We start from the raw sequence: 20,572 nt of genomic DNA, 5'->3' as shown, positions 1-20,572 counted from the left end.
ACTGTACTCACTGATACCTTGGCTTCTTTGCAATTTCTCTCAAGGAAAGACCTATACTTTTAAGGGTTATAATGGTCTGTCTGTCTTCCTTTGTTAATTGTCTTTTTCTCGCCATTATTATCGCAACATACTACTTCCTGCAGTGCAATATTGTCCAAATAATGCTTCAGAGGGTGTAGCAACACAGTCTGTTCCAACACTGCTTTTATACAGACAAAGGGTTTATAACGAATCAACAAAAGTTGGGACACCTGGAGGAATTGTTTGCATCAACTTTCAAGGCTTAATTTACTTCCATTGCTGCAGAACAGCTGCAGTTCCTAACCCATTACTTGTTCCCTTTTTTAACAACTCCGAAATTTGCATTATTTTTCAGTTTTTGGTAACCTAAACTTTATTTTTCCAACCTCTGGCAGTTTATCGCTTAGCTTTGAACCATTTCAGGTTATTCACTGGACTTTAACTGCTTAAATTTCAGTAAAAACTGAAAAATGGGGGTGTTCTAAAACTTTTGACCAGTAGAGTATAAACAACTCCAGAGATTCCAACCAGACTTGACACATTTACAGATTCTAATACAAAGATGAACGAATTCAATTTTGGGTTTAACAGGTAAAAGGTCATGTGCCCTTTGAAAATCATTTTGCAGACCATATTGTTCTCGAGTTAGAAGCATCCGTTGTTGTCTCGCTTCTACTTATTTGTCCTTTCTCTCTTTGTCTCATTTTTCATGCGACCTTTAATTTAGATCAAATGTCAGTGGGTTGACATCTAACGTGGGAAGAGGCATATCCATCGACACATCCGCATCAATTTCTACCTTCTGGTTCATCTTCTTTAACGCTGTCTGCACCTCCTCTTCTCTCATCTTCACTACTTTCACATTTCCCTCTACATAGCTTGGTACAGTAGTGCCAGCTCGCTGCTGCTGCTTCCTCCCTGGTTCAACAGCCCATGCCTTCATTACCTCTTCACCCCCCCCCCCTTACACTTCCCCGAACAACTTCCCATCTCCATCCTTTATCACCGTCCCCATCTTCACATCCTCACTTACTCATTCCTTCTCGGGCGAATTTATAGATCATATTCTTTCCACCATCCTAATCTAGATTGCTGTACACATCTGGTTCTATATCTTTTTCTGCCTTATTCACAGCTCTTTGCTGCTTTCTTCTTCTGTCCATACAAGCATAGGTCTATTTTTTAAAAAAATGCTGAGCATCAAGCAAGGAATCAGCATGCAATTTTTTTTTGAAGTCTTTGGAATGACGGGGCTAAGGTCGGATTTGAACCACCAACCTCCTTGACTCAGAGCGGATGGTCTTACAATTATGCCACAAAATCACAAAACCAATCTTCTTTGGAAATTCTGTACCGCAGAATTCTTTGTTCCCTCTTCTCACCAGAAAGGCCTCTTTTAGTCTTGATAGACGCTGTATAATATAGTATGGAGGAATGTATGTGTTGTGTCACTAATAATCAATACATTATAATGCACTACATTTCTCAGATATACCTTGTATTACAAGAACACCCGAGGTAAGCACCAGGCTATCCCATACCTCGGAGCCAAATTGAGCTCGGTACACAAAAGTAATCATTCAAGGTCAGCACACCATTGTTGTTTATGGCAGTTTTCAGCGAAATGCTTCAGGCTGATATGGATCTTTGTTCAGTGTGGGGTAGATGGGATTCTAAATGGGAACCTGAACTTTCAACCTTTATCTCAGAACTTCTCAGGCAGGGCGATTCATCATTGTGTGTTCCGTCCCTTGGATGGACATTAAATTTGCCACCGTGCTCTTTGTGAGGAGTAGGTGAGCTACTGGCGGCCCCCTCCACAAATTACAAACTCCTGCCCTAACCTAGAGAAGGTATTACATCAGTGGCACAGCCAGACTCTCAGCCTCGTGCTGTGTATGTAAGGAGAAGATGATCTCAGAACTTGCATCATGTTGGATAGCCCGGTTTACTTCTCAGCGGCTCCAGTCGTATATTAACAATCACTGAACGAAATTTAAAAAAAAGAAAGAAAAAGGTATGCATATAAATTTTATTAACCTGATTTTAATAGTTTTTTAGAGGAACTTTACAGAAATATACATGTTCAGTTTGCAACAAACTACACAAACGATTCGTTTTTAATAACAATGTATTTTCTTTTTATCGTGAAATGATTAAACTGGGAAATACTGCATTCCACAAAATGGTGTACCCTAAGCTCATGTACAACAAAAATATTCACATTCCAGCTTTAAACCTTGCCTGTGGTTATTCGGGACCATCGATTTATTACGTCTGGAAATTCGAAGTCCCACTCCTTTTCTCACACTCCTCTCATTCGACCTCCGAACACATATGCTCCATTACTTGCCTCTTACCTTTGCTCCCCTTATCCTGAAATTCCTCCCAAATTCCTCTCCTCATCCAGCTCCTCCTCCTCATCCTCCTCCTCCCTCAATCCTTTCTTCAATCACACTCCTCATACCCTCCTCTCTTCTATTCCTTTTCTCAACTTTGATATTCTCAATTTGGCATCCTACCCGTACCCCGTGCGCTCCGATAATATATAAAAGGCCCCTTGGCAGAGAAAGGAAAGATGTACATATCATCATGTTCTTGTTTGACTCCTTTATCATTCACACAGTGCAGTAGCCACGTCGGTCCTTATACATGCTTGGAGATCAAGCAAAATAGTTTGTTTTTTTCACATACAAAATGGAAGGAACCTTTCGTTGAAGTTGGAGCAAGAATCCACTCCTCTTCATATCATAAACACCCTTTGGCTATTTTGACACAAATGGAATCCGTTCTGCTGCTCGCAGCAGTCCGAGTCTTCAGAAGAAACAATACATGGGGCCGAAGAACACAGCAATGCCCAGCTGCGATGAGCAGTGCGGGTGAACAAGGGAATCAGCAAATGGTGGTTTTGAAGCATTTGCTATCCGGAAATGGACTGCGACTTTCACACTTCCGTTTGTATGTCACTGTCATTGCCATTCAGTGGGATGGAGGTACTGGGGTTTTCCCACTCAATGCCAGGAAGTTCTGTCTGTGAGTGCGGCTCCAAGTAGGGCTGTGGACTAGAGCGGTGCATACTCTCCCATGTTACCTTGCTGGGACTCTGCATGCCCTGCAGTCACAAAACAATTGGATACATTTAGCCTCAACATATAAACCACTTTATCTAACTCTCACACACACACACACACACACACACACACACACACACACACACACACACACACACACACACACACACACACACACACACACACACACACACACACACACACACACACACACACACACACACACACACACACACACACTCACCACAAGCTCGTTTCTTGGTGATTCATCTGCTTTCTCCACTGATTGAAATTTCTGACTAAGTTCCTGAAACATTTCTTGATGTCTCTTGCGTGTGCGCATTATTTTCTGTGGAAATGTGACACACATCGGGCTGCTCAGGAAAGCAAGCCTACAATATATCTTTCATCTCGAATAGTAATAACAGGGATTACAGGGAAAAAAAAGGTAAAACCAGGAATGTTCCTTACCTCAAAGTCTAACTCTGAATACCGAGGTTTTCTCCTCTGAAAGACAAACACAACAGTTTAGTATTTCCCCTGATGTCATTTTGGTCCAGCTGTCCTCACACTGTATGTCCGAGATTGTGGAAGCTCCCCGTTTGTGAAAGCCGAGATGATTTCTAGCTGGTCGTGATACCACATTTACTGTGGGTACGGATTGTATTGGTGCCTAAATCCTCAAAAACGGTCTCATAAAACCAGCACTTCCTCTTTTTTTTCTTATCGCAGGAGGTCCATTGCCGGAAGAGGTCCACTCACATGTAAGCTGCTAAATGCCGTTACTGATCAATAAGGAGAGTAAGAAGTTTAAACTTTCCTACAACCAAAGTTTAAATTTTCTGATTGCAGATTATTAACCTCCACAATCGAAGATGGACGGAGGTTATTGTTTTCACCTCTGTTTGTTTGTTTGTTTGTGAACAGTATTACGGAAAAAAACTCCTGGATGGATTTTGACGAAACTTGGTGGGGGATGAGGTATGGTCCAAGGATCATGCCATTAGATTTTGGACTTGGTCCAAAGTCCAGTATGGCCGCTATGGCGGCCATTTTGAAAAAATATTTGAATTTTTGTTTTTTGCATTTCTACATGTTTTAAGTGATTTCCCAAAAAAAAAAAATAAAAAAAAATTTGTTAAAGAAAAAAACCCCCCAAATTTTGCAACTTTTTTTTTCAAAAAAATTTCGATTTTATTTTTTTGGCATTTCTACATGCGCGTCGATCTAGTTTAATTTATTCAATCGTGGTTCAGTAGAGTCTGATCCGTTTTGACCTACAATGAATAGGATATCAGGTTCACTTAAGTGACCCAGCAGTATTGGCGGCGGAGGTTTTGCACTCTACCGAGTGCTCCCCCTCTAGTTCATATTGCTTCCACGGTTTTTCGCTCGCCATTTGACTTGCCGCTCCTTTTATTATAGTAATGTAATGAGACTCAAAACCTCCATTAGTGGTCTGTAAGGACATCGACATACCCTATTGTCTTTCCATTATCCTTCCACCTTGTCTTCCCTTTTTTCCCCCCAAATTAGTTTTTATTAATATATGCCCTCCCATCGACTTCATCCATATGCCACATGTAGTTGACCCATCTCATACTTTTGACAGAGTGCCTTCTCGACCTCCTTTTATGGCATGAGACCCTCTCCATGATTGGCTACAGTATTTTGTTCACCCCTCCCCCCCACCTCAAAACCCCCCAGCTCTTGATGGTATATTCTATTTTGTTCTTACCATCAGGACTGTTGTCCCCTCGGCAGAATTCTACGATCGATGCTTTTCTTAGTGGAGATGATTGATCGATCTGCCTTACCCCTTTTTCCACTTTATGTTGAAAAGTCCTTCATCGAAGTGATTAGCTAGCAACGGCTACAATTGTTCAACTGATATAATGACAAGCTGGTCTCACACCTGGGAAAAATTAAATGCAATGCAAACAAATGTCACATTCTTATTGTGTAGCTTTTGCAACATCCTGTAAATGGAGGCCAAATCCCAAGGTCTGCTTGTTACCTATCACAGGCAGGTTGGTGGTTTTTCATTTGTCCACTAACCTTCTACGAGTCTTTCTTCACCCAACCTCTCTTCTTTCTATTCGCAGTTCCAACTCCCCCTCAAACCCCACCTTCTACCTCCCACCTCCCACCATCTACCTGTAAGTTGCACACGTTTTCCACAAACTCACACCTTATAACACTACATGCACCTCAATTCCTTGATCCCACCTTTCTCTTGTCTGTGGCTCCCTGTGTTTGTTGTCTCATGCTCTTCACACCAGTCTTTGAAGTCCATTGTCATCTGTATTTATTTCTGCCATCCGCGAATCTAACCGTCTTCTTGATCCCTTTTTCACTTTTCCACTCTCTTTCTCATACTGCAATGCTGTGCTGGGATTTTAACCATATTTTCCCCTCTGTGCCTCTGTTAACCTGACATCCTCCACTGTTGAACTCTTCCATGAACCTTCACTTGAGGAGAGAGAGAGAGGAGACAGAGAGGAGACAGAGAGGAGACAGAAAAGATTGAAAAGATCTGTGACTATTCTCTGGAAGAAGTAAATTTATTTGATGATGAAACATCACCATGAATGATATGACCTGTTTTGGCAAAGTCACAAATACTGAACTGGTCACAACGCCAAATGCCATTTGGGGACATTTTTAATGGTACCACTCAAATTGTCATGGCATGCAATCGAGTATGTATTGGTCACCACTTTGGGATGGCACTCCTGCCTATCACCTCTTCACATGGTGGAAGATAAATTATTGGATATCATTGAATATACCATCAAAAGCCCTCAGTCTTTGACACAATTCTCACCCGAACAGATCACATGTATATCAACGCAGCTCTTCCTCCTCAACCTCATGAAACTCAAGCTTGCAAACTCTCCTCCTTTTATTTGCATCACCTTTGGAATCACCACCCAGTGTCCTTCCAATCACCCGATTGATTCCTATCATCTTCTAAGGGAACTGCTCATTGCCATCTTTTAATACCTCAACCACACCTAACACCAATCAAATGACCCATAATGATATTTTTTGAACTCTATTAGTCTTTTTAATTTGAACATCCGATGAGTCTCCTCCACCCCCCCCCCCCCGTTTATTTATATTCTATTTTCAGTGTTGTTTTTGCTCTTCATTGATCCTCAATTGCTGTAACTGATACTCTCCAAACAACATACCCCCTAAAACACTCATTAGATGGGCACGTGACTCTTATTACACCACAAAATAAAACATTGCTCTGAAAAATAATGCAGGGATTTGGGTCATATTTCTCTACTTTAGTGACAGTTTGTTGTAGAATATTAGGATTCAGACTTCCCTTTATACTTGAGACCTTATGAATCAAACCTGTAAATGGGCATAAGACAGAGTTAAGACTGCAGTAAGAGTATTAATGGGTATTCTAATACCTCACAGAAGCTTGCAAGAAGTTTCACCACCCAAACATATGACAACCACAAAGTGTGGACCTCACCTCCAGAGAGCTTATTGAGACGTTGGAGCTTGTCTCACTTCTGAGAGCTGCCAAAGTAGTCTCCTTTCTCTCAGTTGAGGAAACTTTACCCAACAGGCCCTGGAAAATGCTGTGCAGGTCGAAAGGATGTTCCAGAGAGGTTCTTGTGAAGGCCTTAGCCGATGATGGAACAGGAGCCAAGGTGGCAACTGGAAGGCCTGGCTCAAAACTAGGCTCCATAACAGGCCCCAACAAGATGCCGTGCGTGGCTAGATCCTGTGGCGAAGCCTTGAAGTGGGCTGCGGGAGCTGTGGTTCCTCGTGGAAGGATAACATAATCACTCTCAAGTGCTCGTCGTTGTGCGGTTGTGAACTCCAGGTCGGAGGCAATTTGCAGCTCGGTTTTGTTTGTGCCAGCAAAGAGTCCTGTAGGTTTAGGCTCAGATGTCTCTGGTTCACCCCAGGGTCCTTCAACAAGTGCTATGCTGGCACTTCCTCCCAGAGGAGCCATGTAATTCGGTGGTCCGAGAAGTTGGACATCTGGCATGAGTCCTGCAGGTATAATCCCCCGGGAAGGGCTGCCTACCACCTCTGAGAAGTCCTTCTTGTCAAAGGCTTCATCAGCGAAACTCGAAAGTGTTGTCGAGACAGTGGTCTTGCAAGCTGTTTGACGGCACGTGTTGATGTCTTTACGAAGCACTGCACAGAATGGGCCATGAGCTATTGCATTATGCACACAAACTCAATGAATCATAACATCATAAACTAAAAGGGCACTCGGTTGAGCGCATACCTCCGCCTCGTAATGCCTGATCCAAGAGAACATATCGGGCCCAATAGATTTTTGAGATATCATGCTATATATCGTTTTTGACCCAATCTCTCAATGGTGAGGAATCACTTAAAAAATTCTGGGAGTAGGATCTGGATTCGGATCTCCACCAAAATCGAATCAATTTGTCATGGACAGGTTGGGTGTGTGACCACGACAATAATTCACCGCTTCATATTTTCAGATGTATGCAAAACTTAAAAAAACAAAACAAAAAAAAACAACAACACAATGAAACTTGAACGGCGCTCCATAGAGCACATATCCCTGCCAGGCTGAACAGTTTACGTCTTGTATACCACTAATAGGCTGGATCTCAATCTGGACCTGAACCAAAATCTAATCATGTTGTTATTGTCATCTTACCAACTCACCCACCAAGTTGTGTCATAACCCATCCAAAACTTTTTGAAATATCATACTATATAGTATATCTTTTTTGACCCTATGTCTCAATGGTGAAGAATCATTAAAAAAAATTAAAAAAACAAAATCCCCGTATTCTGATCTGGATCTTCACTAAGATTGAATCAATTGGTCTTTGTTACACATCTCACCTGTCCACCAAGTTTCGTCCGAATCCGTTCAACAACTTTTTGAGATATCATGCTATTATATATATCATTGTTGGCTCTCTCTCAATGGTGAAGAATTACTTCAAAAATTATCAGATCCGGATGCGGATCCGCACAACTTTTTGAGATATCCTGTACACAAACAAACAAACAAACAAACAGAAACGGGGTGAATACATAACCTCCTTCACCTTCGTTGGTGAAGTTAAAAAAAAAGAGTTATTGTCGATTAACTCAAAACTTTGGTCCAAGGACACCAGAGAACGAAAAAAAAAATGATTCAGGAATCTCAAAAGTTTAGCAAAGTCCCATTGCTGCTTCTTTGCTGATGCACCAACTGAGATTTGAGTTGATTTTAAGAAGCCATTTTGATTGGAAATCAAGTTTCATCTGTTCCACAAAATGCTAGTTTTATGGTGTTCAGTCAATTTAACTCTTGCTTCCTAATAAAAATAGTGCTGAATTTTTGTGAGTGCTGCAAAATAAAACAAACGTTTGTTTTTTTTAATCATCAGATCTTGTGCTGTCATCGATTTATTATTTTTTTTCAAACTATGTGTTGAGGCTCATGTAAAAGAGGATCAACAGAGGTGTAGATGACAATGCAAAGCGGGCCAAACACAAAGCACCAAGCGACACAATGGAGTGAAGGGGAAACAGCTGGAGAAGAATGCAAAGGTGCACTACAGCACTCGGAAAGAGTCACAGGTGAAAGGTGAACGCGGTGTCTCAGTAGGGAGAGAAAATCTCAAAGGCAGAAATGAAAGAAGATGAGGTGGCCATGAGTGACAGATTGTATGATTTCCTGCAATAAAAGACACGTTCCAGGTAGATGACTGGTTTCTCATTTTCTCCAATTAGGAGAGAGGAACGGTAACTATTTTCTGTAGAACGTCATCTGCCTGGCAGGTGGTTGAGGAACAGTGCTCCACATGGTGGAGTTACCTGAAAATGATACATTGGATTTTCCAGTGAGTAAAATAATTGATCGATACAGGCTAAGAACAGGATTATTCCCAGAACACTACCTTGACTGATGGGATGGCATGATTGACTCCTTTATCACCACTTTGGGTGTCTTTGGGTGGCATGCTCTACATCTAGAGGTAGAGCATGAGAGAAGATGCCATCCAAAGCAACCTACTGATTTAAAGTGAAGAGGGAATCTGATAGCCATTCAAGGAGAACATCCTGGATACCATGAGCAGAAAGTCAGGGCAGGTTCCCAGATGGTATTAAGTACATTCGAGATATATCCAGTCAAAAGGCCTTGACCTCTAATTTGAGATATAAAGGCATCTATCCATTGTTGAGGTAGAAGTAGCAACATGTCGAGGATGGAATGAGCAGGGCAGAAGCTAAACTAACGATAGATTCCACAGAATTTGAGAAGCGATGTATGTTGAAATGATCATTACAGGAGAGATCATTTATATAACTTCACTTGTTGATGGTGAGACCAAAAATATTTTTTTTACATGGTTGTTGCCTAGAATAGGTATCTTTACCTCTGCTACCGAAGGTGGACGGAGGTAATGTTTTCATCCTTGTCTTTGTTTGTTTGTGAACAAGGTATCTTAAAAAGTTGTGGATGGATTCGGACAAAATATTGTGGAGAGCTTGGGTATGTGACAACAACGAAATTATTAGATTTTGCTGAAGATCCGAATGTGGATCCGAGAATTTTTTAAGCGATTTTCTCACCATTGAGAGACGGGGCAAAAAACGACATCATAATATAATGGGCGTAAGTCTGGAATTTCTAACACACTTTTCTCCGCACATATTCTGTTTCTACTTCCGAAATCTTCACATTATGTGTTCCATGTATTTACGCAGGTGAGAGCGGATTGAAAAAAAATCGAATATAGATAGAATTTTCAAAGAGGGAATCAATGACGTCACAATCAGCAGCGTTCGGTGGCAAACCGACGACCGGGTCCCAGACGACGTGCTTTACTTAACTAAGTCCACGAGTTCAGGATGTATGTTCAACTCAGCATTTACGACTTTTATCCTGCCATGTTGTTAATCTGTTGATAGAGGTAATATAGAAACGATGAATATGTCAAATCGTTCGTGTTACTCATCCGGCACGATGTGTCAAGGCCAACAATCTAAAGCGACGGTGGGCACCCAGACACGCCACCAATATGACCTGAGCTGTTGAATGCGGCACAAAACATCCAAAGAAACTACCGTAACCGAGTACTGTGATCCGTCCTGTCCCCCATACCCGTCGTATACGGGTATATGCTAGTACAACACAATAACTCAAAAACTTCTGGATGGATTCAGATGAAACTTGGTGGGCAGGTTGGGTACATAACAGGAAGAAATTATTCGACTTTGGTAAAGATCCAAATCCGTATCCAGATACTAGAATTATTAAAGTGATTCTTCACCACTGAGTGATAGGGCTAAAGCGATATATAGCATGATATCTCAAAAAGGTATGGACGGATTCCGAGAAAACTAAGGGAGATGAGTTGGTTCGGTGACAAGAACAAGCCAATTAAATTTTAGTTCAGTTCTGTATCCAGATGCAGCCTATCAGTGGGATACAAAACGTAAACTAATCAGCCTCGTGGCAATATGCGCTCTACCGTGTGCCCTTCTAGTTTTCACAGAACTAAAACTTGTATTTGCACACAATGTCTAATATGGTACTTTAAAAAATGTTGTTGTTTTTTTCAATAAGGCCAGGTTTATGTTCAAGAAATATTTGATAACTGGTAGAAAAACCCATCAAAAATGGCAGTTGGAATTATTTTATTTGAAATATTCAGACTGGAAGATATGATATTTTGTAGCAAGAAATTGCATTATATTAAAACACGACATGTACAAATGTTACCCTATTTTCTTTATCTTCTAGGACCTTTCATTTCTAGGGTACAGCCTTGTGAGTGTGCCAAAGTTTGAAGCCTCGGCCTGGTATCTGCTGTGCTTTTACCTTCTTTATTTATGAGACATCACATGAATGTAAATGAACACTCGTTTTACTCTGTTTGTTACACATCATGTGCAGTGAATTTCACCTCCCCGCACCTTGTATTTAGTTTTTTTTTGGTTTAAAAAAAAACAAAAACACTTCTGTACACCGCCATCGAGGCCTGGTTGCAAGTCAATCGTGAGATCGTGGAATCTCATGAGATTATGAATTTAACGTCATTTCGTCGTCATCTCATTTTAACATTGTATTTATGCATCACTCATGTAGGATCATTTAGTAACACAATTAGACTACTCACAATCACTTTAGAGTGGCCATTGCACAGAATTTATGCAAGACAACATATCTCATGAGCTTGTGAATGGTGACCTGAAGGTAATGTTGATCAGTGTTTTCACCAGACATATCTGACTGCAACCTTCAGGTCGTGGACAAAAAAAATGGAAACACCTGAGTAAATGAAGGACAACAAAGCAACAGCTTCCACACAGGTGTGGCCCATGCGTTAATTAAGCAAATAACATCCCAGCACATTTCGGATCATGTATGAAAATGCTGCACAGGCCTGGTTGCCTATAATTATAGATAGCGTGGCTGCAAGATGAGATACCCCAATGCCCCCATCCACAGAGCACATGTTGTTGCCCAATGGTTTGATGAGCATGACACTGATGTTATCCATATGTCATGGCCTCGTCAGTCACCAGATCTGAACCCAAATCAAGCATTTATGTGATATTCTGGAATGATGCCTGAGACAGCATTTTCCACCTCCATCAAACAGGTGTAAGTTGATTGACTTCCTCGTGGAAGAATGGTGCCACATCCATCCTGAAGAGTTCCAGACGCTGGGGGACTCAATGCCACGGTGCATACAGGCCGGACTGGCTGCACGTGGTGGCCCAACTCCCTATTAAGCGACTTTACGTTGGTGTTTCTACTTTTTTTGTCCACAACCTGTATATTAAGAATGGGATGAAAGGAGAATGTGGGCAGGCAGGTTATGAGGTGGGAGGAGTAGGTGTAGGTGAAGTTGGTAATGGCATGGGAAAGAGTTAAATTTGTACTAGTACTTGCTTTTCCATGAGCCTCGACTATATACACAGACAAAAAATTCCACTATTTTAATGAGGTAATGAATAAATAATATGTAATGATGTGAACGCCCCTTGCTTTAAAGAATGGGAAGAAAGGGGTAAGGGGGGACAGAGTTGTAGCAGGGAAGGGGATTGAGGACAGAGGAGGGTGGGATTGAGCCGTGGGGATGGTGGAGGGGTTGGGGACTCGGAGTTGGGGAGTTGAGGAATTGAGGCGGGGGCAGTTTGATTTGATCAAGCAACATTTTTGGGGAGCACATAGCTGGACAATATTTAATTCCCACGATATATTTAACTATTATTTACATCATTTTTTTGTTGCCACATTTTATATTACGCGGAATTTCCACGGATACCTGCGAGTTCCTCATAATATTCAATATTCAACCATCCTATTGTTTGTATATTGGTCTAAGGTTTGACACATCTCTTTGTACACAGGATGAAGACATGAGTTGATATCATACCAGTGTACTTTCAGATCAACCACAAGGATGTTAGTAATGCTTCAGTCACATTTGGCTCGGCGGCCGAAGGGTCTAAAAAATCTACGGCCACTAGCAATTATAGGGCGGCCGCAGTATTTCCACGGTCACACAATGTAGCAGTCACATATGTTTTTATTTTTCGGGTAGCCGCACGGGGTATTTAGAAATTGTGGAGACCGAAAACGTGGGGGTGCCGTATGGTCTTTGATTTGATGTTGCACAGTGACCTTAGGGCGTCCCTGTGGCGGCCATAGCATTATCAAGGCAGACGCAAGGTAGCCTCAAGGTGCCCACAAGGCGACCGCATGGGGGCCCTAAGGCGACCGTGGAAATAGTACGGCCGCCGTAATTTTTTGGGGGTTGGCAAAATTCATTTTTCATTGATAAGAGCCTACGGAAAACGCACGAACAACGCAAGCCCACCGTACTCCCTATGTACGGTCGACATGGAAAACATCTTCGTCATGGCTTGGCTTGTCGAATTGCTAGGCCAACCTAGAAATGAAAAAAAGTTATAACTCCGCGCTTTAATTCCACGGAGACCCCTACGGCCTGTAATAGCCATACGGTGTAGGGCCACCCTGAGGCCACCTCAGAAACTCTGCGGCCGCCGCACGTTTCTGTCAATTCAGGGGGGAGGGGGGTACGGCGCCGTATCCTAGCCGTAGGCTAAATGTGACTCATGCTTAAACGATGGAGAAATCATGAAAGTATATAGGATTTAAATATTAAATGCCAGCACTATCCATGAGCCATCGGATCAGATGAGAATGCAAAACAGACCATCCAAAAGCCTTTGTGATCAAAGAGCAGCAGACTCTATTTTCGGTAGTTTCTTTTCCTTCAAATGCCAAAGATTGTCTAGGACTGCAGTACTGTACAATGCAAACGGGTTCTGCTAGTCTGGTATATGAAAGAGAGAGATGGAGAGAAAGATGTTCACAGTATCTCTCTCTCCAAAAACAATTCCAGTGGCATCAGGTGTTAATTGACCCACTCCTGGGAAAATGTGCCACATTGGAAGGAAACTAGGTAGAAGAGGATGAACATATTTACCAAGTGTCAATGGCATAAGGCCACTGGATGGGATGTAACCTTGGTACCTTCAGGGCTGGGGAAAAACATTTTGAGGACTAACGACGACGTCGTTGGTTGTTATTTTCACGACCGGACGTACTTTTTCTTCTTCTTTAATGGCCACAAATATTCACATGTTCCTGTGCGATTGGCCGGGGGAAGCTTGACCCAAGTCGTTCTCGAACTGGCTGACCAGGCTTGACGTTCGACTAAGGTTAGGGCAGGAATTTGCAATTTGCTCAGAGAGCTGGCAATGGCTCGCCTACTCTTCGCAAAGGACACCGTGAGATCTTTAATCTCCACCAACTAATGACGGTAGATGGGACGCCCAGTTTAACGGCCATCTGAGGGATGCAGCTCCCAATTTGCACACATTGATGAATCACCCTGCCTGTAAAACACTGGGATGCCAGTTTATAGCTGAGCCGAGATTGAAACTCAGGCTAGACAGCTTAGAGGGGAGTGTGTGCACTTCTAAGCCATCCTGCCAGCCCACAGTGGGATGTACAAACATTGAAAATCGTAAATATCTTTTTCAGTTGGTTAGCGCTGAATTGCATCCTGTTCACCTGTTCTTGGTAATTGGTCAAAAAAAAAAAAAACATCACTAAACAGTGTTTAGTAAATAAATTATCACTTGACTATGAACCAAAACAAAACCTTGTTCTCTATTCTATTCATGCAATAATTAAAAAGTCTTACCGGATCTACAGGCGAGATCAACATCCTTTTCAAAATCAGACTGTAAGAAGGAAGCAGTGTGGTTAATGAAACCAAAGTTCCAACCAAATAAAAGCTATGCTTAACTGAATGGGAGATATGGATAACTTACCATGATCTGGACATGGCCATTCGGAAACGAAGCACTCGAGTCCCCGTTCACCTGGTCGTGGGAACTGCGCAGCCGACATTTCAACGCGTCCTGCACCTTTAACCATATTCATGTGAACAGTCAATAATGTTATCAGAGGCAAACGCAAACACAGTACCAACAGAATTATGGAAACAATTAAGGAAACACCTCATCAACAACATCGCATTGTTTGTTTATTTATTTTAATTTGTGCCATTCTCATGGAGGATGAAAACACCTGCAGGACAAAGACATCAAGGAGGAGATACGAGTGCACCTTCACCTGAAGTCTCAGGTCCTAAATACAGCCTGGGCACATTGAAAAAGGCACTGGGAGATTTTAAACCTGGACTGTGTTCAGAAGAAGGAATGCCCAACGGGGAGGTTTAAACTCATATGGACGACTACTGCAGTGGCCCAAATTATTCCGACCTTCTTGTGGGTTCGGCTGGGGAAAGTTTTTGGCTAAGTATTTCACGAACTGGGTGGCCAGGCCTGAATTTTGAATGGAGATGATAGGCAGGATGTTGGAATTTGTTCAGGGTGTTGGTGAAACACCGTGGGATCTTTAATGTACACAAACTAGTGCTAGACGTCGGGACATCGACTCAACATCCGTTAAAGAGTGCCACATGTTGTGATGCAACTCCTAGTTTGCGCAGCAACCAATCTGACAGTTCATAGTCAGGGCAGGATGAGAACCCAGGTGAGACAGTTAAAAGACAAGTGTTCTTATCTCTACACCATCCTGTCGGGACTGGAACATAAACAAAACCAGAAGGGCACTTGGTGGAGCACATACCTCCGCCACATAATGCCTGATCCACGAGAACATATCGGGCCCAAAACATTTTTGAGATATCACGCTATACTCCACTATATCGTTTTTGGCCCTATCTCTCAATGGTGATGAATCACCTAAAAAAATCAAATAATTCTCGTATCCAGATCCGGATTTAGATTTTCATCAAAATCGAAGCAATTTGTCCATGCGACACACTTAACCTGTCCATTAAGTTTCGTCCGAATGTGTACACAACTTTCTGAATATCGTGCTATGTATCGTTTTTGGCCCTTTATCTCAACGTTGAAGAATCGATTTAAAATTTTTAGTAGTGGGACACGTATCTTCACCAAAAATGGAATCAATTCTTCCTTGTCACACACCAAACATTTCCACCAAGTTTCATCCGAATCCGTACACAACTTTTTGAGATGTTGTGCTATATATCGGTTTGGCTGGATCTCTGAATGGTGAAGGAATCGCTTCGAAAATTCTAATCGTCAGATTGGTATCCGGATCTTCAACAAAATCGAATAAATTCTTCCTCGTCATACACCCAACCTGTTCACAAAGTCTTATCTGAATCCGTCCAAAACTTATTCAGATATCGTGCTATGTATCATTTTTGGTCCTATCTCTCAAAGCTGAAGAATCACTTAAAAAATTCTAGTAGTCGGATCCGGATTCGGATCCACATCAAAATCGAATCAGTTCATCCCTGTCACACTGAAACTGTCCACAAAATTTCATCCGGATCTGTCCACAACTTTTTGAGATATCCTGAACACATTCAGACAAGCACACACAGAAAGCGATGAAAACATAACCTCCATCACCTTCGGTGGCGGAGGTAACAAGCAGCGGTTCATTCAGGGTACACCGCCCCCATGCCAAATAAATAAATAAATAAATAAATCCTCCAGCACGCGACATTGCTGCCGTGCATTATATGGAGACTGAATTGAAAGGGACGTGCATTATATGGAGACGGTGTACTTCTTTGGTGAATATGCACAAATTCTCCCCATCTTCCAATCCCAAGTTCTCCGAAAACACCTTCTCCCAATCATAAGCATAGTTAAGGAATCCATCATCGCTTCAGACATTAAATCCTTCCTCCTCTCTAACGCTTGATTTCAGATCATCAATTTGGTTTCAGACCCGGTCACTCTCCCCTGTAAATGCTGCTTCTGCTCTCCCAAAAATGGATGGAGAAATCAGAGCCATCTCCCTAAACTTATCACGTGTTTTGACACGGTCTGGCACCCTGCTTGCTCACCAAACTCTCTTCCGATGGTATCCAAGGCCATCTCCACTCATGGATTACAGACTTCCTCACCTGTCGCAGTCAACGTGTGGCCCTTAATGGAGTTCTTTCATCCCCTCTTCCTGTCCAGGCTGGAGTTCCTCAAGGTAGCGTTCTGGGCCCTGTTCTTTTTCTGGTTTTCATCCATGATCTCTCCAACTCTCTGGAAAATCCCCTTTATCTCTTTGCTGATGACATCACCCTCTGTTGTACCATCTGTCATCCCTCAGACTGGCAAGCAGCACCTTCTTCACTTTCTGCATATCGAGATAAAATTACAAATTGGTCGAACATGTGAAACATGTCTTTCAATTCTGACAAATCTCACACTCTCACGTTGTCTCTCCAAAAGGAACGTCTGAACCCCTCCCCCCATCCACTTTCTCAACAATCCTCTCGAAGAAGTCCTTTCATTCAAGCTTCTGGTTCTCACTATCTGCCATGATCTTTCCTGGGAAAGCCACATTTCCAACCTCGCCTCCAAAGCCAGTCGCCGACTGGGAATCCTCCGTCATGCAAAGTCCTTCCTCAGCCCACCTGAGCTCCTGACTACGTACAAAGGTTTCATCCACAGCCTGATGGAGTACTACTCTCCACCTCTGAGTTGGTGCTCCTGCCTCTCATTTTTCACGCTTTCATGTTGTGGAAACAAAGGCATTTAGGATAATTTGTATCTCCCACGATGAGGCTGATTCTTTGGGTCTCTTACTCTCTCACCACAGGCAGGTCGGTGGTCTTTCTGTCTTCTGCAATCTCCTCTCTGGCCTCACCCCCACCCCCCCCCCCATTTCTCTGTCTGAGATATGTCCCTCCCATATTTCTGCAGGGTGCTCAAGGTCTGCCAGCAACCCCCTTCTGGTAAAACTACCAAAATCACGAATCACTGCTCACCTTCACTCTTTCACTCCTCTTTTTTTTCCCACCTTTGGAACAAACTGCCACACTCTCTCCAATCCCACTCTTTCTTCCTGGTCTTCAAAACAGCTGCTCACCACCATCTCTTATATTTTCTCATCCAAAACCACAATCTTTTCTACCCCTGTTAATCTACCCCAAACCCACCTCCTTCAAATTCCCTGCTTTTCTTCCTGAAAGTCCCCGTCATGTAAGGACCTGAAAGTTTCTGTAGTGTCTATCTTGTTTACCCTGTGAACCCCACCCCATCCCTCTTCCTTCTCTCCTCATGGCTCTGTTCCCAACTGTTCTGTCCTTCCCTCTCCTGCTCCTCTTGTCTCCTGCTCCCCTTGTTGTATGTTCTGTGTGTTGCTCTCATACGAGTTTCGACATTGTCCACAAAAAAAAAGAAAGATAAATCAAAAATAATCTTAATAGCCAAATCACTTGTTCACTGTCGTGTCCAAATATCAGCTTCCTCGCTCAAAAGCTGCCTGAGATATTGCCCAGATGAGAAATAAAATAAATAAATAAATCATAAATCGATAACAATTAAGTAATTAAGCAATTAATTGATCATTCAAAAATAGAAAATGATGTTTTTGCCAAAACACATCTTCACTTTTGTCCCCATATTTCAGCTCATTCGCTCAAAGGATGGCTGAGATATCGCCGGAGAAAAACAAACACACAAGAAAACAAAACAAACAAGAAAACAATCAAATGGAGTGAAAACCTTGTCCTCCCTTCCTTCGGCCTCCGGCGATGAAGTCATGCATTGCCTGGATATGGCATCGGGAAGGAGTAATGTACAATATGAACAAGTCGAGATACTTTCAAAGTACACCGCCCCCATGCTAAATAATTAAATAAATAACAATTCCTCCAGTGTGCGACATTGCCGGGGCACCTTTGGCGCTCGGCGATGCCACCTTGCAGCACATGGAGACGGAACTGGGATGGGCGGGGGGGGGGGTGTACAATAATTGATTAAATAATTGATTACTTGCATAATTAAAATAAGTAAATAATAATCGTAAAACAATTAATTTCTTAATCAATTGGCTAGGAGCACACCCAAACCACCACTGTTTCATCAAAATCTGTAACTTTTTGAAAATTAAGTAATTCATCGAAAAATGAATAATTAATCCATTGATTCATAAAAAATAAATCCAAAATACCCTTTTATAGCCAAATCACTTGTTCACTTGTCATGTCCAAGTATGAGCTTCCGAGCTCAAAAGGTGCCTGAGATATTGCCCAGAGAAAAAAGAAAATAAATAAGGAATTAATAAATGGAAAATAGACAAGGACAAATGTGTCCAAGAGCAGCATCCTAAAGGTTTTGTCGGCTAAAAAAAAACAAACAAACAAACAAAAAAAAACGACAACAACAACTTCCGATATTTCGTCACGTGCCTTGATTAAGCCAATAGCGAGACCCGTCATAATGTATTTACGTATTTACGATATATAGTGTATTTACGAATTTACAATCCATTAAATGGAATAATCTTTAAATAATAACGTGAACTTTTCAAAACTTTAAAGCAAATGTCCGAATATATTTAAAAGTTCATGATAGACGCTCTCAAAAGGCACCGGCAATGTGAGGATGTGTACAGGTGTTTAGTATTTAAGGAGATCCGGATCTTGTATATAAAAGAGCCGAGTCCTAATATAAAGGATTTGTCTTCACAACAAGAAGAAGAAGAAGAAGAAGAAGATGAAGAAGAAGATGAAGATAGAAGAAGAACGCCGAGCGTTCTTAGAGCAGCGTTCTCTACGTGAGACACTGCTAAAAAATATGTATGTATATATATATATATATATATATATATATATATATATATATATATATATATTCATGGCTGTTATTCATGTTTAAATTATTTTCTTTATTTCCATTTCATCAATTTAACTGTTTAAAAAAAAACAAAAAAAACAATTCCCTCTTCTTGGTAAAGCTACAGGCCTGATAATCATAACTGAAAAAAGCCAGAGCACAGTGTCTTCCACTGGAGCACAGTATGCTACAGCAGCAAAGAGTATAGAAAGTAAAGTCAAAGTCAACGATGAATAAAGAAATGTAAACATCGTGGCCGAGCTATCATGCTGTGCCACATCCGTACTCCAACTTTTCCAGGTATTGCTGCATGAGGATGCAAACTACATCCAAGAAAGAAAGCTGAATCCAGACAAGAAAGCTCAATGGTAAAAAAAAATTCCACATTTATATTGAACTATCAAATTAAAAATAAAGGATTCGTCTTCTGACAAGGAGATATGAACTTAAGCCAGACATACAGTATATGTTGTGCATAAATATCTTTTGTTACATAAAGCCAAATTATTTAAGCATAAATTTGATCGGGTCGTACATCAACACAATTGAGAGAGAGAGGGCATGGGAGAGGGGAGGGATAGGTGCAGATTCAGATTTATTTTGGCACGTCTGAAGCTCAGGTGGATAACAGCTCACAGGTCATGCGGTTGCTTTAAACGAGTGAAAAATTATTTGAAAATCTTTGAGTAAATGTTAAAAGTGAAACTCACCTCCTTGCGTAGTATGCAGTGTACGATTACAATGACAATGCCTTGGAGCGAGTCGAAGAGGGCAAAGAGGATTTGGAACAGGCCCGAGCGCTTGTCCGTGATGGCAAGCACGGCAGACATCCAGGTTAGGGCGAGAAGTGGGAGAACAACACAAGAACTCCACAGGGACGCCCTGAATACCCACAAAACAAGCAGGGCAGAGGAGAATTAAAATGCCTCGTTAATGCACTTATAATTACAGAAAAGCTTGTTCAAGTTGCTTACAAGTGTAACTTTTTCAGTAAATAGTTGAGAGGCCTCCCTTGATTTGAAACTGCAAGTTTTGCATGCACAGAAAACGAGTGCACTTAAAAAAAGTTATCAATAACTAAGGGCTGGCAGGATGGCCTGGAGGTACGCAGATTTGCCTCTTAACTGAAAACCTGGGGTCAAAGCATCATGAGACAAGTGCTCAGAGGAGAATGTAATGGCAGGATGAAAGAAATGTTTCCACCCGACTTATTCCTCCTCCTTTGGAATATACCCAAGCCTTGTCCATTTGCCTAGTGTCTGCCTGTTTGTCCACACAGTAGTTCGATGGAACGG

At 41.8% G+C, this 20,572-nt stretch overlaps 1 protein-coding gene across 2 annotated transcripts in view; it reads right to left on the bottom strand.

Moving 5' to 3' along the window:
- Positions 1-2,039: 2,039 nt before the first annotated feature.
- The window catches only part of LOC147012619 (adhesion G protein-coupled receptor B3-like), a 242,602-nt gene continuing 224,069 nt past the window's right edge, over positions 2,040-20,572 (bottom strand). The window contains exons 25-31 of one of the 2 annotated variants that reach the window (XM_085853642.1): positions 19,988-20,159; positions 14,424-14,519; positions 14,294-14,333; positions 6,589-7,229; positions 3,564-3,599; positions 3,337-3,441; positions 2,040-3,133 (exon numbers count right to left, since the gene is read on the bottom strand). In XM_085853642.1, coding sequence (XP_085709768.1) covers positions 2,966-3,133; positions 3,337-3,441; positions 3,564-3,599; positions 6,589-7,229; positions 14,294-14,333; positions 14,424-14,519; positions 19,988-20,159 — 1,258 coding nt within the window. In that variant the 3' untranslated portion in view covers positions 2,040-2,965. Of the gene's footprint in view, positions 3,134-3,336; positions 3,442-3,563; positions 3,600-6,588; positions 7,266-14,293; positions 14,334-14,423; positions 14,520-19,987; positions 20,160-20,572 lie in introns of both variants that reach the window. The other variant, XM_085853641.1, reaches the window with a different exon arrangement.

The sequence above is a fragment of the Eptatretus burgeri genome, chromosome 14, assembly GCF_056783735.1.
Source record: "Eptatretus burgeri isolate ZD-2024b chromosome 14, Ebu_testis_v1, whole genome shotgun sequence".
NCBI classification, from domain to species: domain Eukaryota; kingdom Metazoa; phylum Chordata; class Myxini; order Myxiniformes; family Myxinidae; genus Eptatretus; species Eptatretus burgeri.
The sequence above is the reverse complement of the archived record's forward strand: the minus strand, read 5'-3'. Positions and strand labels throughout refer to the sequence as shown.